At 25.2% G+C, this 15,889-nt stretch overlaps 6 protein-coding genes across 6 annotated transcripts, besides 7 other annotated features; 2 read left to right on the forward strand and 4 right to left on the reverse strand.

The window, feature by feature from the left end:
* Positions 1-263: 263 nt before the first annotated feature.
* On the reverse strand, positions 264-3,782 carry EHI_059810 (ubiquitin carboxyl-terminal hydrolase domain containing protein; the record flags this gene model as incomplete). The annotated part of the gene is made up of 1 exon (XM_001913722.1): positions 264-3,782. One exon carries the CDS (start codon positions 3,780-3,782, stop codon positions 264-266), a length of 3,519 nt encoding a protein of 1,172 aa, XP_001913757.1.
* Positions 3,783-3,866: 84 nt separating this feature from the next.
* Positions 3,867-4,484, reverse strand: EHI_059820 (dual specificity protein phosphatase, putative; the record flags this gene model as incomplete). Its single annotated transcript, XM_647808.1, has 1 exon — positions 3,867-4,484. One exon carries the CDS (start codon positions 4,482-4,484, stop codon positions 3,867-3,869), a length of 618 nt encoding a protein of 205 aa, XP_652900.1.
* A 50-nt stretch (positions 4,485-4,534) lies between these two features.
* Positions 4,535-4,641: a repeat region.
* Positions 4,642-5,417: 776 nt separating this feature from the next.
* Positions 5,418-8,132, reverse strand: EHI_059830 (uncharacterized protein; the record flags this gene model as incomplete). The annotated part of the gene is made up of 1 exon (XM_647807.1): positions 5,418-8,132. One exon carries the CDS (start codon positions 8,130-8,132, stop codon positions 5,418-5,420), a length of 2,715 nt encoding a protein of 904 aa, XP_652899.1.
* A 714-nt stretch (positions 8,133-8,846) lies between these two features.
* EHI_059840 (V-type ATPase, C subunit, putative) lies at positions 8,847-9,431 on the forward strand. Its single transcript, XM_647806.2, has one exon. The coding sequence runs from the start codon at positions 8,855-8,857 to the stop codon at positions 9,386-9,388; it is 534 nt and encodes a 177-aa protein (XP_652898.2). The 5' UTR covers positions 8,847-8,854; the 3' UTR covers positions 9,389-9,431.
* Positions 9,432-9,639: 208 nt separating this feature from the next.
* Positions 9,640-9,914: a repeat region.
* Positions 9,915-10,990: 1,076 nt separating this feature from the next.
* Positions 10,991-11,877, forward strand: EHI_059850 (uncharacterized protein; the record flags this gene model as incomplete). Its single annotated transcript, XM_001913723.1, has 2 exons — positions 10,991-11,666; positions 11,711-11,877. 2 exons carry the CDS (start codon positions 10,991-10,993, stop codon positions 11,875-11,877), a joined length of 843 nt encoding a protein of 280 aa, XP_001913758.1.
* Positions 11,878-12,090: 213 nt separating this feature from the next.
* Positions 12,091-12,690: a repeat region.
* Positions 12,645-13,508: a repeat region.
* Positions 13,509-13,511: 3 nt separating this feature from the next.
* Positions 13,512-13,834: a repeat region.
* A 367-nt stretch (positions 13,835-14,201) lies between these two features.
* On the reverse strand, positions 14,202-14,864 carry EHI_059860 (C2 domain containing protein). The gene has a single exon (XM_647805.2). The coding sequence runs from the start codon at positions 14,859-14,861 to the stop codon at positions 14,235-14,237; it is 627 nt and encodes a 208-aa protein (XP_652897.1). The 5' UTR covers positions 14,862-14,864; the 3' UTR covers positions 14,202-14,234.
* Positions 14,865-15,036: 172 nt separating this feature from the next.
* Positions 15,037-15,138: a repeat region.
* A 724-nt stretch (positions 15,139-15,862) lies between these two features.
* Positions 15,863-15,889: part of a repeat region that runs on past the window's edge.

The raw sequence follows: 15,889 nt of genomic DNA on the forward strand, positions 1-15,889 counted from the left end.
CCTTTAAATATACTTTTAACAAATGACTCATTGATTTTTCCTAATTAATCATAGTTTTTCTTCATTTAATAAGTTTCAATTTCTTCTTAAAATTGATTTGATTATATGAAAGAATTAAGAATTCTTGAAAGTATTATTTTTTGAATAACTATTATTAAAATAAAACATTAGTTTTAATAAAATTAAATTAGTTCATCCTTAACTTTATTACTCTAATTTATATATTTGTTTAATTATATCAAACGTTTAAATTAATTTAATCCTTAATATATTTCATTTGTTTTGTTTTCTTTTGTCATATCAATTCTAAACTTATTTATTTCATTAGCCCAACTTTCTGTTTTATAACTTTCAATAATTGAAATAACTTCTTCATTATTTAAAATATACTGTTTGATAATTCTATTTACATTAATAGTTTCATCAAAGTCTGAGTCATATACTTCTTTACTTTCTTTACAATAAATTGCAATCACTCCTTTATTTGATGATAATTTTTCAGTAACATTAATTTCTTCAACACTTAAATCATTAAAATTATACCACCTGTTTTTACTAACTCTACACCAACAATTATAATGTCCTGCATCCAAACTACCATAATGATTTATTATACAAATAAGTCTCATTTTTTCACCATGTATAACTTCAATTTCTTCGTCAAATTTAATGTCATGATTATTTCTTCTTCCAACTACATCATATTCTGTTCTATTTATTTCTACTATTAAATAATTACTTGTTTCAATAATTTTACTCTTTCTTTCTATTCTCTCTGTCTGATGACACTTTTCACAATAATATCCTTCAATAGACTCAGTTAAACTACTATTTATGGATTCTATAATACTATTATTTGGTTGAACATGTAAATAATAGCAATTTTCTTTAACAACTTGTTCTATATGACAAAATGGACAAACTTTTTTAAACTCTTTTTCAATTTTAAAATGATTGTTTATTAACTGTTCATTTCCTGTTTTAATTCTATTAATAATACTATTTAACATTAATGTTGCATCGTCTTGTTGTTCAACATTAATTTGTTTGTCTGTTAACATTTGAATTGAGTCCGATATATTTACTTGTGTTTTTCTTGCCATTTCTTTAAAAATAGTTGAAATACTTCCAATATCTAACTTTTCTTTAATTACATCATCTCTGAATAATTTACAATGAAATAATGCTTGAAGACTACTATTAACATAACATGTGTTTGTTAAATTTTTAATTCCAACATATTCTTCACCACTACTTAAAACCTCTATTAACACTTTATTATCATAATTAATATTCATTGGTTTTAATATGTCTTTAATTTTTGTTCCAATAAGATTTTTATAGTCATTACTTTCCTTAATCATTTCAATTATTAGTAATTCTAATTGTTTTCTTTTACTTTTTTGTTCGTATGTTTCACTAATTTTTTTTAAATCAAAACAATAATGAATAATATTATCCATTTCATTCATAAGACAATCTTTATTTTCTTGGCTTATTAATTTATTCTTAATGAGCATAAGAAGTCTTTCAATCGAGTCATCTCTTTCAATAATATTAGGAATAATAGATTTAATCTCTTCATTTATAGAATCATAATTTAAACCATTACTACTACTATAGTCATATGTTGTACTATCATAAATATCTTCTTTTATTTTTCTAGTACAAGGATTTTTATAGTCAGTATCTGATTTTAAAATATCTTTTTGTTGTGTTGAACTGATTGTTAGTATTTTCTTTTTACTATCTATCTCTTCAATTACAAATATTTTAATACTATTAATTTCATCCATAAATCCACAATTTCTTGGATAGTTAGTATCACCACAAGCAAGACAGTTTAATAAAAGGAATGTATTATTATATTTATTGTTATATAACTTATTATAAAAACAATGATAATTTATTTTAAGTCTTGGAAATAATAATAAATAACCCATAACTTTTTTACTAATTGGCTTTGATAATATCTTAGTCATTAAATTTTGGTCACATAAAATTGTTCCTTGACATTTAATAATAAAATACTTTTCTTTTCTATCAATACACATCAATGGATATTTTCTTGGAAATCCTATCCCAATTTCTTTAATTTCTTTTTTTCTATAATCTTCTTCAATTTCTTCAACAGTTTTGACAATATTTGTTCCTTGTATCTTTTTGTGTTTTTTAATATATTCTAAAATACTTTCATTTTCTTTATAAAATGCAGTAGTTATACAAATCCCTTTTTCAATAATTGAAATATTATCAGTCATAAGACATACCTTTTGAATTGTTTGTGCTAATTGGCTAGTAAAATTAGTTTGATAATAACTAAATTTTTCAATTTCTGTCCAAAACCATTGATTTGACATCATTGACATTAAAATTTCAATTTTATATTCATTACAACTATTTATTTTAATTAATAATATTTTAGATTTTTTGGTGTCATGTAATACTTTTATTAGACTTTCATATACTTCATAGGGAAATATTGTTTTATAATTTTCAATAAATTCTTTCATAATCTCATATTGTTCTCCACTCCATCCATGTTCATTTATAGTTGTTTTTATCATCTCATAGATATCCTCAGATCTTTTTGAACAAAAGAATGTAATAATTTGTTGTAATACTTCTTTTTCATACCTTTTATTTAATATACTATCAAGACATTTATAAATCATAATTGTTTCTTCACTTGGAACTGTTTTAATAACTTTAGTTTTACGATGAGAGTGTTGACGTTTTACTCTAGACTTCTTCATAATATTAACAATATCAATATCTTCTTTAATACCTTTGTTTTGATATTTTTCTACTAATTTAACATATCCTTTATAAATGTCTTCCATTCCTGGTTTAATACGTAATGCATGACAACTCTTTTTATCAAATATTATTTGTCTTAATACTACAATTCCATTTATATTATAGTCTAATACTTTAGACTTTAATTCTCCTTTAATTACTTTAAGTAATTCATTTTTATCCATCACAATTTTTTTCATTTGTAAATAAGCTAAGTAAATACCAAAATAACTGATTTCATTGATTTCTATAAACAATGAATAGCCAACAGTACCAATATATTGTTCAAAGCAATTAAGTAATATTTTATTGTAAGGATATTCATCACATACTTTATTTGTTTTAATAATATTATATAAAATACTAATATTTCCATATTCTTCATTTTGGCTTAATGTTCTTGAAATTGTCTTCTTACTAAAAATTTGTAGATATAAACATTTTTCCCCTTCCCAAAAACTTTGAATCATTTTGCAAATTTTATAATAACTATCATTATCTGTAATATGAATATTATAATTACCACTATCATAATTAATAAAGTATATTATCTTAAAATATTTTTCAATAACCTTCCATACTTTTTCTTCAATTCTATTGTTTCTTAAAAATATTTCCATTCCTTCATTCATTCTTTCTTCTTGAAATTTAATAAGTTTTATAAAATAACTGTAAAAATATTGACCATCATACGTTGAACCATTTAAATTGATGATAGTACAACATTCATATAATACATTGATCCAATACTCCCATTCATTTTCAAAAATAAACATTCTTTGTACAACACTGGTAAGTTCTCTCAGTAATTCATTACTGTTAACACTTCTACAACCTCTTTCTTTTAAAAATCTAAGTAGTACTTTTGAAGTTATATCAATATTATTTAACATACTGTCAAGTTGTTCCTGTTCCATCATTCCAAACAACAGATAATACATTTCCCATACATTATCACTGTAATATGTAAAGTTATTCATCATGTCTTTATTAGTTCTCTTTATTATTCTTATTATTAATTATAATTTAAAAATAAAAATAACTTTTCAAAAATCATTTATTTATTTTTAATAATTATATTTTGTTTTAAAATAACTTCCCCACTTAAATTCACATTCACTAAATTGATTTACAAAACTTTCTACTTTATTTTTATCTCTTTCATTAAATTTGTCAACAGTATCTTTTCTACCATACTTATTATATATAAAAAGCATTGTTTCTTCATTATGAGGATAAAGTTCTTCAGAGTATTTATATAATTGATACATAAAACCATTATTGGGGCTTATATTTTTTCTTCTTTGTTGAACATATTCATATGCCTCTTTTAAAGTCTTTCCTTTATACATTAAATAACCAATAACAATGGTAGCAGAACGAGAAACCCCCATTTCACAATGAACCAATACAGGTTTTAGTGCATTATCAATAAATTTAAAACATTCAGTAAAATAAGAGCTTATATTTTCACTTGAAGAATCTTCTAAAACAATCCACTTTTTTTCTTTAATAACACTAGGTAAATATACCTCATACCCAAGTATAGAAAGTACAGATTTAATTTGATATTCTTGAATAACTTCTTCATCTTCTGCTGCATAAACACTACCTAGAAACAACGTCCCTTTTTCAATAGTACTAATCATCCAATTTGATTCACCAACTTCTTGAATATCTGACATTAATAAATTAAATTTTATATTTTATTTTTCAGATTTATCAAAGATGATATGAAGAATGTAAGTCAGAACCAGCACATAAACCCTAATACAAATTCATGCTTTGATTCTTATACTTATTATTTGATTATGATGTTTTCTTTGAAGAGGAAATATATTAATTAAAAGTGTAATGAATGAAATTGGAATACGCAAGAATAATAACAAAAGAAAATGGTATAAATGAAGATGTTAATATCAAAGTCATTAAACAGAATAATATAATAATAATGAAATAATCAAATATCATTAAATAAGGAAAAATGAAGTAAAAAAGATATTTCAAATTGAAATAAAAAAGAAGAAGATAAAAAAGAAGAAATAAAGAGACAGCAGAAAAGACAATAAAAGAAATACAAGGAATTCTTCATAAAATAAGAAGAAACACTAAATAATACATAAAACAAATCATTTAATTTAATGATATATGATGTGAATAGTATCTATTAATGAATAAATGACAATTTTATTACCACTTAACTATCTATTTTTTATTAACTTACTTTTAAATAAAAACAAAGATAAATAAATGAAAAGTAGTACTAAATTAACTTCAAATATCTTATGACGACTAACAATAAAAGAAAAAGATGATTGAAATATATTAAATTAGAGAAATTGAAAATGATAAAACAAAAAGAAGAAAGATGTTGAATAATAAATTTAAATAGATAAATAATATACCAATAACAAATAAAAGAACAAATTATGAAAAAATCATTTATTTTTATTAACCTAAAAAGAAGTTTAAATCAAGAAAAAATACAAAAGAGAAAATACCAAATAATTTTTAATTACGTTTATAAGAAAACAACTCTTTTTAAATTTATTTCATTTAACCATAGTTCATCACAAAAAATAAAAAAAAATATTATTTGGAAAGTATTAAAATTAGTTTTAAGCTAAAGTAGCATATCCAGAACTTCTACGTTTCAAAATGATAGCAATAACACATCCAGCAAGAATACCAGCAAACAAAACATAGACAAGAACACCAAATACAATCCATCCAACTGGAGTAGAATGATGACTATCATCATCTTTATCATCAGTTGAAGAAGATGGTGTTGGTGGTACTGAAGAAGAGTCATCTGGTTGTGGATCTTCTTTAGCATCCATAAAGAATTGAACATCGACAAAACCTTCTTCAGCGAAATTTTCTGGACCAACAAAAACATAATACTCTTTATTTGGAACAGTGTCAAATGTGAGATAAGTACCATGGACATCACAATTAGTAATAGATGATGATGCAATTCCAATATCTTCATTTGGAACAGAAATTGGTTGATCTGATGATCCTTGGACAATACACTTACCATAAAGTGCAACAAATGAATTCATAGTAGTCTTTGAAGAGCATGTTCTAACTGTAACAGTATAAGCTACATCTGGAATTTGAACTTTGAAATAACTACCTCTTGTAATTCCAACACTTCCAAAATCAGTTTTGTAAGATAATCTGTTAAGAATCAAATAATCAGCATAATACTTTTGATATGGTACGACAATAGCTGAATCACATACTGACTCTTTTGGAATTTCAAGTGAGAAAATAACAACTCTATATTGTTTAACATTAAGAGCAGCAACAGCTTCAGAATATACAGAAAGTGTATATTGAGTATTTGCATTCAAATCAACAGACAATTTAGCTGCTCCAACAGCACAACCTCTTCCTTCAGTATTTGAACCAATACATTTAGCAGTTGGTTCTCCATAACATCCTTTAGTAATTTCAACAGCTGTATTAACTAATGTTTTTGGGAAACAAGTAGAAACATCAACACCAATATCTTTATTAAGACTGAATCTATAATAATTAGCTGGTGCCATTTCTCCTGAACAAAGTTGTCTTGTTTTTGTATTAGAGAATGTATGAAGAGCAGTATATGGAAGTTGAACATCAAGTGCATCTTGACATTTATAGAATGGGGTAGATTCTTCACTAACGAATTGAACAATTAAAGCTTGTTGATGATCAGTAGCATCAGGATAAACAAAAATAAGTTGATATTCTTCGTCAGAACTGAAACTTAAATGAGCTTCTCCTTGTTGAAGAGATTCACATTCAATAAGCATACATCCATTAGAAAATTCAATATATCCAATTTTACTTCTTTGTGCATTCATAGCAAAAATAGTATATTTTTCATCAGTAATAGATTTAGTATGAACAAATTTATACCATAATCCTGGATCTGTTTTAGCAACTGAATTACATCCATGAATTGATTCTTCAAGATTTGAAATTACTGCTGCTTCACTAAATACTCCTGGGTTATTAAGCTCAAGTGCAATATCACATCTATCATGTGATGCAGTTTTTTCATACATATTAAGAGTCATATCACATGGACCATCTGGACAATATGCCTTAATATAATAAGTTTTTCCTACTTCCATATTAACAATAAGATAATTATTTTCACCACATAAACCAAATTCTTTAGAATTAGTAGTGTTGACTGCACATTTTTCTTCTTCACAATTATTTATTAACTCTACTGCCACTCCAATTGGCTTCAAATTAGAATCAACTGATTTACATGTAGAAATTACAACAGGTTTTCCATATCCTACAAATGATAAATAAACTGGTCTTACATCAGTATGATAGGAAATACATGATGGCTTTCCTGTTGGCCATACATCTGGAATATCAAATGATCTTGAAAATGGTAATTCTTGAATTGGAAGTGCACGTGAACAAACAGATGGAATAGAGTCAGCTAAATGATCCATTCTAATTTCAAATTGACCTTCTTGATTTGCAGCAGCTGAAACACCAACATAATAAATCTTTTCTGCTTCTGTTTTAAGAACAAGAATAGATGAATATGATGTTTTTCCACATCCATCATCAGCAAATTTAACACATTTGGCACCATTACATTTACCATTAATAAGAGTATCAACTACAACAAGTCTTGTATCAAAATTAGTATAATAATTACATGTATTAATAACTATATATTTTCCATCTCCCTTAAATTTATACCATAATGTTGGTGCTGAGGTTGTACATTCTACTTTAGTTTCTGGTACTTGACTTCTTACAATTTGTGCTTGGTCTGAATATGGGAAAATACTTGCTCCATTTTCTTCTGGTACTGAACGGGCAACATCACATTCAATATGTGAATTATCTTCATATGATTGATCAATTGCAATAGAAACTGTACCATCAACATTTTCTTCAACTAACTTAACTAATACATAATAAGTTTTTCCTTGTACTGCATGGAAATTAACAATTGGATATTCACTAGAAGCACTACATGAATTATCAATACCTGATTCTGCAAGTTTATTTTGAGCAACTCCTTCATCACTACATGAATCAAATATGTAAATTTCTGTTGGTAAATTAGTTGTAGCAAAACATGTATTAATATTAACAAGAAGAGATTCCATATCTTCTCCAACTGATGTAACAAAATATTGTCCTTGAACCTCTTTTAATGATCCTGATTCAGGTGCAATTTTAGATTTAGGTGTATTTGTACCAAATACAATTGATGTATGGTACTGTGGCAAATTAAATTTTGTAGCAGAAGAACATGTGTACTGTCCATACGCAACAAAGAGGATGGCGAAGAGTGCCAACATGATCTGATTTTCTTTGTTTTTACTAAAATCTCTTTAAAAGACTCGAACTAAAAAAGGTTCCATCACCTCAGAATTTTTTCCTTTGTAATTCTTCAAATTCTTTTTCTCTTCGATAGAACAATTTATCCGCTTCTTTTCTTATTAGAATTTTCTATTATCGCTCTGTTCTTTTTGTTTTTCATTTATAGTTTCTTTTAAAGTCATTTATAAATTATAAATTTTTTTTCCTAGTTTAATCATTAACGAAGAAATAAGAAAGCACTATTCTCTGTAAGAACAATCTACGTGGTACTTTGATTATCCTTTTTTTTTTCTTTCTTTCTTTCTCAATCTTTCATAAGAAAAAGTAATTTAGAGTTTATTTATTCTTTCAATAATTAAAGTTCTTCTTAAAATTGAATCTTTCTTAAAATAATTTTGTTATTCTTATTTGTTTTAATTCGTTATAAATAACAAATATAATAAATAACATAATAACATAAATACAACAAAAAAGAATAAGAAAAACAATTAGGGTAATTCCATGTTTTATTTTTGTTTATCATGACTTTACATTGTTTTTTCTGTATAGAACTAATTCTTTTGACTTAATCATTTTTATACAAAAATCCCTTTAAATTACATTATAAATATGTAATTATTTCATTATTTGAAGTTTTTTATTTTTTAGTCACATAAGAACTTTTAAGTCATCTTAAAAATCATCAAAAAACAAAACAATCATGTTGATGTCTATCCTTCTTCGTTCAGTCACTGAGTTATGTCCAGTTTATTCTCCATTTTTCGGATCAATGGGAATTACTGCTTCTATTGTTTTCACTGTATTTGGTGGTGCATATGGAACTGCTAAAAGTTCAGTTGGTATTAGCTCAGTAGGTGTTATGAAGCCCGAATTTATTGTGAGATCAGTTGCTCCAGTTGTTTTTGCTGGTATTATCGGTTTGTATGGACTTATTGTTTGTATTCTGCTTTTTATTAATGTAACTAAATCTGAATATTCTCTTAATCGTGCCTTTTTGGATCTTGGAGCTGGATTAACTTGTGGTTTGTGTGGTTTGGCTTCAGGTATGGCAATTGGTATTTCTGGTGATTGTGGTGTAAGAGGAGCTGCACAACAACCAAAACTTTTTGTTGGTATGCTTATTTGTCTAATTTTCTCAGAAGCTCTTGCTTTGTATGGATTTATCGTTGCATTGATTATGGCTTCAACTGGAGAAAATTCATGTGTTGCTACTGCTTCTTCATCAAGTGCTTAAATTAACATACTTGTTGAGGTTAATTGATTAGTTTTTAAGTTAATTTGATATTGTTGATGTTGAAAAATATCTTTTAATTTTTAACTAACTTTATTATTTTCTTTTTTTCTTCAGTAAAAGTCAATAACTTAGTTTCTTATTAATGTAAAAATATTTTTTATTCATTGTTTAATGTCTTCAAAATGTCATTTGAATTAATAACATTTTCTCTTTCTTATATGTTTCCTTAATAAACAGCGAAAGAAAGATGAACAAAAATTAGTTAATTAAGTGTTAATAGTTTTTCATCTATTCTTCCGAGTTTAGTGGAGATTAATCACTTCTTTCAATTTGTTGTTTTAATCATTAATCTCTCTGTTTAACTTCTCATTTGGTTTTCTATAATAATATATGAAAAATATACTTCTTTGATTTCTTCTTATTAACGTCTTCTCATCCTTCTGCTCTTTATTCTTTAATCTTTTTACCTTTTTCTTTGTTTTCTGATTGAATTTTAACCTTTTTCATTTCGTTTATTCTATGAATGATTGAATCATCAGACTATTTCATTCCCACTTTTTATCAATTTTAGTCTTAACCTCTCATTCCCAATTCCTTTCCTTAGCTAATGTGTATTTCTTATTTTCTTTATGATTAAACACTGACTCTTATATCACATTTTCTATTATTCTACCTTAATACCCTGCTACTCTATTTGCTTTATTACCTAATCTATTTCTAATTCAATGGCATGGTAATAATCAGATAATATCACTGAGAGTTAATCTTGAATTCTATTAGTGTTTGTAATATTTCAAACTTGCCATTTTCAATCTATAATAACTAATCTAAAAAACAAAAACATTAATTAACAAGAACAAAATAATAAATAAAAGAATTTTAAGGAAAAGATAATTGTTGAAGAATTATAGATATTTCACTTACATTTAAGATTAGATGAAATAAGAGATTAAATAATTCTTCATTTATTATTACACACCTATGAACCAAAAACACATAAGGATATTGGAACTGAATGTGTATTTTAATAAAACAAAGAAAATTTTTGGTTTATATAAACCCTATTATTAGGGTTTATTAATGTTATTTTTTTTTTATAAATGAAAAAAGGAATGTTAAACAGTTGAATATTTTAGAATATTTAAAAATAAACTACTCATTATGTGTCATTACGTGGAATTTTATTAAAAAAGGAACTCTGAATTTGTGGCAATTAATTAATAAAACATTATGGGAGATTCAGATTCAGATACATTGATTATTCTTATTTTATGTATTTTCATTCCACCATTGGCTATTTGGTGGAAAACTAGAGCTTTTGACATGGACTTTATAATTTGTCTCTTATTATGGCTCATTTGTTGTGGTATTGGAGGAATTATTTATGCATTCATTAAGTGTTTCGCATAAAATAAATGAAGTTTTAAAGTGATATTTTTTGTTTAAATTTTAATGTCTTAAATTGAAGAAAAATTTTAAAGGAACTGTATATTTAAAAATAAGTTATTTTGAAATAATTTGATTTCGATATATTTATAAAACCCTTTTTTATTTTCATTTTTTTTTTTTAATATCTACAAATGAATAATGTTTGATTTGTTTATGGATCAATTTAATACATTCATTGAAACATGGATGAGTCCTATTATTGATATATTAGAACAAGGATTAATTAATATTGCAATCAAAAATGATGATGAAAGATTTTGGACAGTATCCCCAAGAGAAAATGTTCATCAATTACTCTTTGCAATTCCATTTTGTTTAGTTGATTTAGTTCTATGTTATTTAATATTTCCTAAAACATCTACAGTACATAAAAATGAAAAGAAATGGTATTATAATATTCTTGGTTGTCTTTGTATATTTTTCTTTATAATGCAACTTATTTACAAATATTTAAGAGGTGTTATTGTTTCAATATTTATGCCGTGTCATTGTGTACTTCTTGTCCAGTCAATAGTTTTGTTCTTCTATCCACAACATACCCCATTTCTATATTATTGCTCATGTCTTCCTGCTGTAGCATTAATTTTTCCTGATACAAAAAAGAATATATTATTCTTTGAAAAACCAATGTATTTTATTCAACATACTTTTCAATTTTTAATGCCAATTGTTTTTAATGTAACTAATACTCGTCCAACAATTAGACAATTCTTTGGTTATTATTTCTTTGGTGTATTTTTATTCCTTCTATTAGCTTTTTATGTTATGGTTCCTTTTTCATATGCAACTGGATTAAATTTGTCATTTATGTTATATTACCCACATTCTTGTTTGTTTTTTCTTTATTATCACTTATTTAATACTCATTTCTAGCACCTTGGAAAGGAGAACGTTATCGTTTAAATGCAATGTTATTTGTTCATTATTTAGGATGGATATTTGGATTTGTTGTTTATTATTTACATGTACTTTTCCAATGGTTTATTCAAAACGTTTTAATGTTATTTAAATCAACTCAACGGTCTAAGAAAGAAGAATAAACAAATAACTATTATTATTTTATAAGTTGTTGTTAATCTTGTTTTATCTTTTGTTTTTTCCTATCCTTACGCTTTCTGATATAATTAAAAACTACATTATCCTCATAGTTAATTATCAAACAGAGTAATAAAATGGAAATATTTAATTATTCTTTTTAATAAACTAATTATCTAAAAAAATTTTTTCTTTTGTTGATGAAGAAAATATTTGCTCTTTTCCCATAAAAAACTTAATAAATGTTGTTTCATGGATATTGAGTAAAACCTTTGTGTATTGTAAAGAAAAACAAACAAGATATAAAAATTCAATGTCATACAATAAAAGAATGAATGCCAATAGCATAACAACAATAGTAATAAAGGTAAATGAAATAACAAGGAAAAAAGGATTAAAAGACGAAAGACACAAAGAAAAACAAATAAACAAAACAAGATAAATACAATAATAATAAAGATTATACAAATAACAATAAATGATTAACAATAAATGATAAACAAGAAAGAACAAAAAGAATAACAAGTGAATGGAATAAAGGGGAGTATGAAGAAATACTTAAGAAGTAAGAAGATAAAAGAACAAGATTGTATTATATTCTTCAAGAAGTATATTCAATAAAAAAGAAAAAGATAAATGAAAAAATTAAAGAAGAAATTAAAAACAAAAGACAATGAAGAAAAAGACATTAAAATAATTGAAGAAGAAATTAAAAACAAAACCAATTAAAGAAATGAATGAAAGATGTAAAATTGCAAGAATAATAAATAGCAAACAAGAGATGATAATCAGACAAGAAATACAACAGAAGGAAGAAATAGAATTTTAAATGAAGTGTTGTATTGTTTTGAAATTAATTGGTTAAATAAGAAATTATATAAGAAATTAAGATGGGAACAAATTGAAAGTATAATAAAAGCAATAAACATCAATGTCAATAATGAAAATGAATATATTAAATATATTAAAATGTCACATAAAATAAAAGAAAGCACTAAATAATACATTAAAGTAAAAGTAAATGATATAATAGAAGAGTAGAGTGTAATTCAATAATAAAAAACATCATAATAAAGAATAACTCTACAGAAATTGATGAAGAATACTTTAAAACTCTCATCAATAAAATTAAAGAAATGAAAATAGAAAAATGTACAAACATTAATTACTACTTTCAAAGAAAAGAAACTTATGAATTAATAAATGAAATTAATAATAAATGGATAATGTCAGGAAGCAGAATGCATGAACTGCAAGATGATATGAATATTTCAATTTATATGCACCTCTATCTCCAAAATAAAATAATAAGAGATAAAAATGATGAAATAAAAGAAATCCTAAAGAAAATCAATAGACTAGAAGATTTAGTCAAGGGAAGGAAATGGTACAGAATATAATGCAACATGAAATTAAAAGAATATGATGAAGAATGAATAAAAGTTAAATCACTATAAAGAATAAAGTACCTAAAATATATGATGACAATGATAAAAGAAAGAATTAAATTTAATAAGGAAGAAAGGGTCAGAATCAATACAAATAAAATCATGTTTGATTCTAACAAGAAAATTAGAATAAGGAAAAAAGACCCAAAAAATGAAATATACCCAAATAACGATATTACTTTAGAATAAATGAAGAAAAGACATAGACATAATGAAACAAAGAATAAAATAGAGAAATTAAGAGATGTCAAAATAATTCCAGTAGTAATTTCAATAAATTGAAAAGTAAATAAAGAAAGTATTAAATTAAATAAAGGAATAAAAAATGAGACTAACAACGTTAAATAAGTTAAAAGCCACATAACTAAAAACATGAAGGATGTCATTGGAATACTGATTCAATTACATACAAACATACTCTGTAGAGCTGCTATAAGAAGACTCATTGGGATTAGTCTCCCCTAAGCCAGAAACAATCGAAGCTAATTGTATTAATATTTAGCTAATTGCTTTTATTATAATTAGTCTTTTCTTTATAAAAACATAAACATCTATTAAATTGTTTATTTCATAACTTTGCATAGTAGAATTATATGCAGAACCTTGTTTTTTAATACTAAAAGAATTTTATTTTTTTAAATAAATAATACCATCTAATGAATATGAGTTTATTCAATGAGAATATCTTCTATTATATCTCTGTTGTTGATCTAAAAGAAAAGTGAATTATTTATTTAATATATTTATTGTTCCATTTAAATAAAAACAAGAAATAAGAAATTTCTTCAAAATTACATTTAAATATTCAAAAAATTTATGAAACAATTTTATTAAAGAAGAATAACAAATTTATAACTCATCCTTTTTATAAAAAACAAAATGAGAAAAGGAAAAATGATATTTAATTCAATAAATTAGAATGGGTTGTAGTAAGGTGGTGGACATCCTCCCATTGGATATCCTCCTGGTCCTGGCATAGGTGGTGGACATCCTCCCATTGGATATCCCCCTGGTCCTGGCATAGGTGGTGGACATCCTCCCATTGGATATCCTCCTGGTCCTGGCATAGGTGGTGGACATCCTCCCATAGGTGGTGGTGGATAAGCTCCCATTGGTGGTGGACATCCTCCCATAGGTGGTGGTGGATAAGCTCCCATTGGTGGTGGGCATCTATGTACTGGAGCACCAACTGTTAAGCCATATATAATTTGGATATGGATCTCACCCTTTTTTGAAAGACCTAACCAAGTATCAACCACTTGACCCGGACTACCACCTAATACACGATAATGGGTGCTTCCAAGGTTATCGTTTTTACCGAAATTATCATAATCATATACTTCAAATCTAAGATCTTCTCCAATAGTAACATCCATATTGAATGATTTATTCCATGATGGGTTTCTTGTCATTTTACATACATGAGTTTGTTGAGTGCATTGTCTACTGATGACCTTACAATAAGGATCACTTGATAATCCACAAAAATCAGAACCCTTTAAGTTTTTAGCTTCAATTATCTTTAATTCAATCTTGATCATTTGATATTTTTAAGTCTTTTCTCTTTCTTCTTAAACTCAAAGCAAAAATGTATCTTTGTCTCTTCTGTGTTTTGGTTAATTTTGTTAAAATAAAAATTGTATCTTCTAATATAATTCTTTGATATTAATATTTTTTATTTCTAATATTCTATTTTTTATTTCCTAGATTCGAAATTGACAAGTCAGAACCAGCACATAAACCCTAATACAAATTCATGCTTTGATTCTTATACTTATTATTTGATTATGATGTTTTCTTTGAAGAGGAAATATATTAATTAAAAGTGTAATGAATGAAATTGGAATACGCAAGAATAATAACAAAAGAAAATGGTATAAATGAAGATGTTAATATCAAAGTCATTAAACAGAATAATATAATAATAATGAAATAATCAAATATCATTAAATAAGGAAAAATGAAGTAAAAAAGATATTTCAAATTGAAATAAAAAAGAAGAAGATAAAAAAGAAGAAATAAAGAGACAGCAGAAAAGACAATAAAAGAAATACAAGGAATTCTTCATAAAATAAGAAGAAACACTAAATAATACATAAAACAAATCATTTAATTTAATGATATATGATGTGAATAGTATCTATTAATGAATAAATGACAATTTTATTACCACTTAACTATCTATTTTTTATTAACTTAGTTATGCTGTATTATATTTTCTTTCTTGTTTTTGTTTTTTAGATTAGTTATTATAGATTGAAAATGGCAAGTTTGAAATATTACAAACACTAATAGAATTCAAGATTAACTCTCAGTGATATTATCTGATTATTACCATGCCATTGAATTAGAAATAGATTAGGTAATAAAGCAAATAGAGTAGCAGGGTATTAAGGTAGAATAATAGAAAATGTGATATAAGAGTCAGTGTTTAATCATAAAGAAAATAAGAAATACACATTAGCTAAGGAAAGGAATTGGGAATGAGAGGTTAAGACTAAAATTGATAAAAAGTGGGAATGAAATAGTCTGATGATTCAATCATTCATAGAATAAACGAAATGAAAAA

Source organism: Entamoeba histolytica, genomic scaffold, assembly GCF_000208925.1.
Source record: "Entamoeba histolytica HM-1:IMSS scf_1104750517157 genomic scaffold, whole genome shotgun sequence".
Lineage (NCBI taxonomy): Eukaryota > Evosea > Mastigamoebida > Endamoebidae > Entamoeba > Entamoeba histolytica.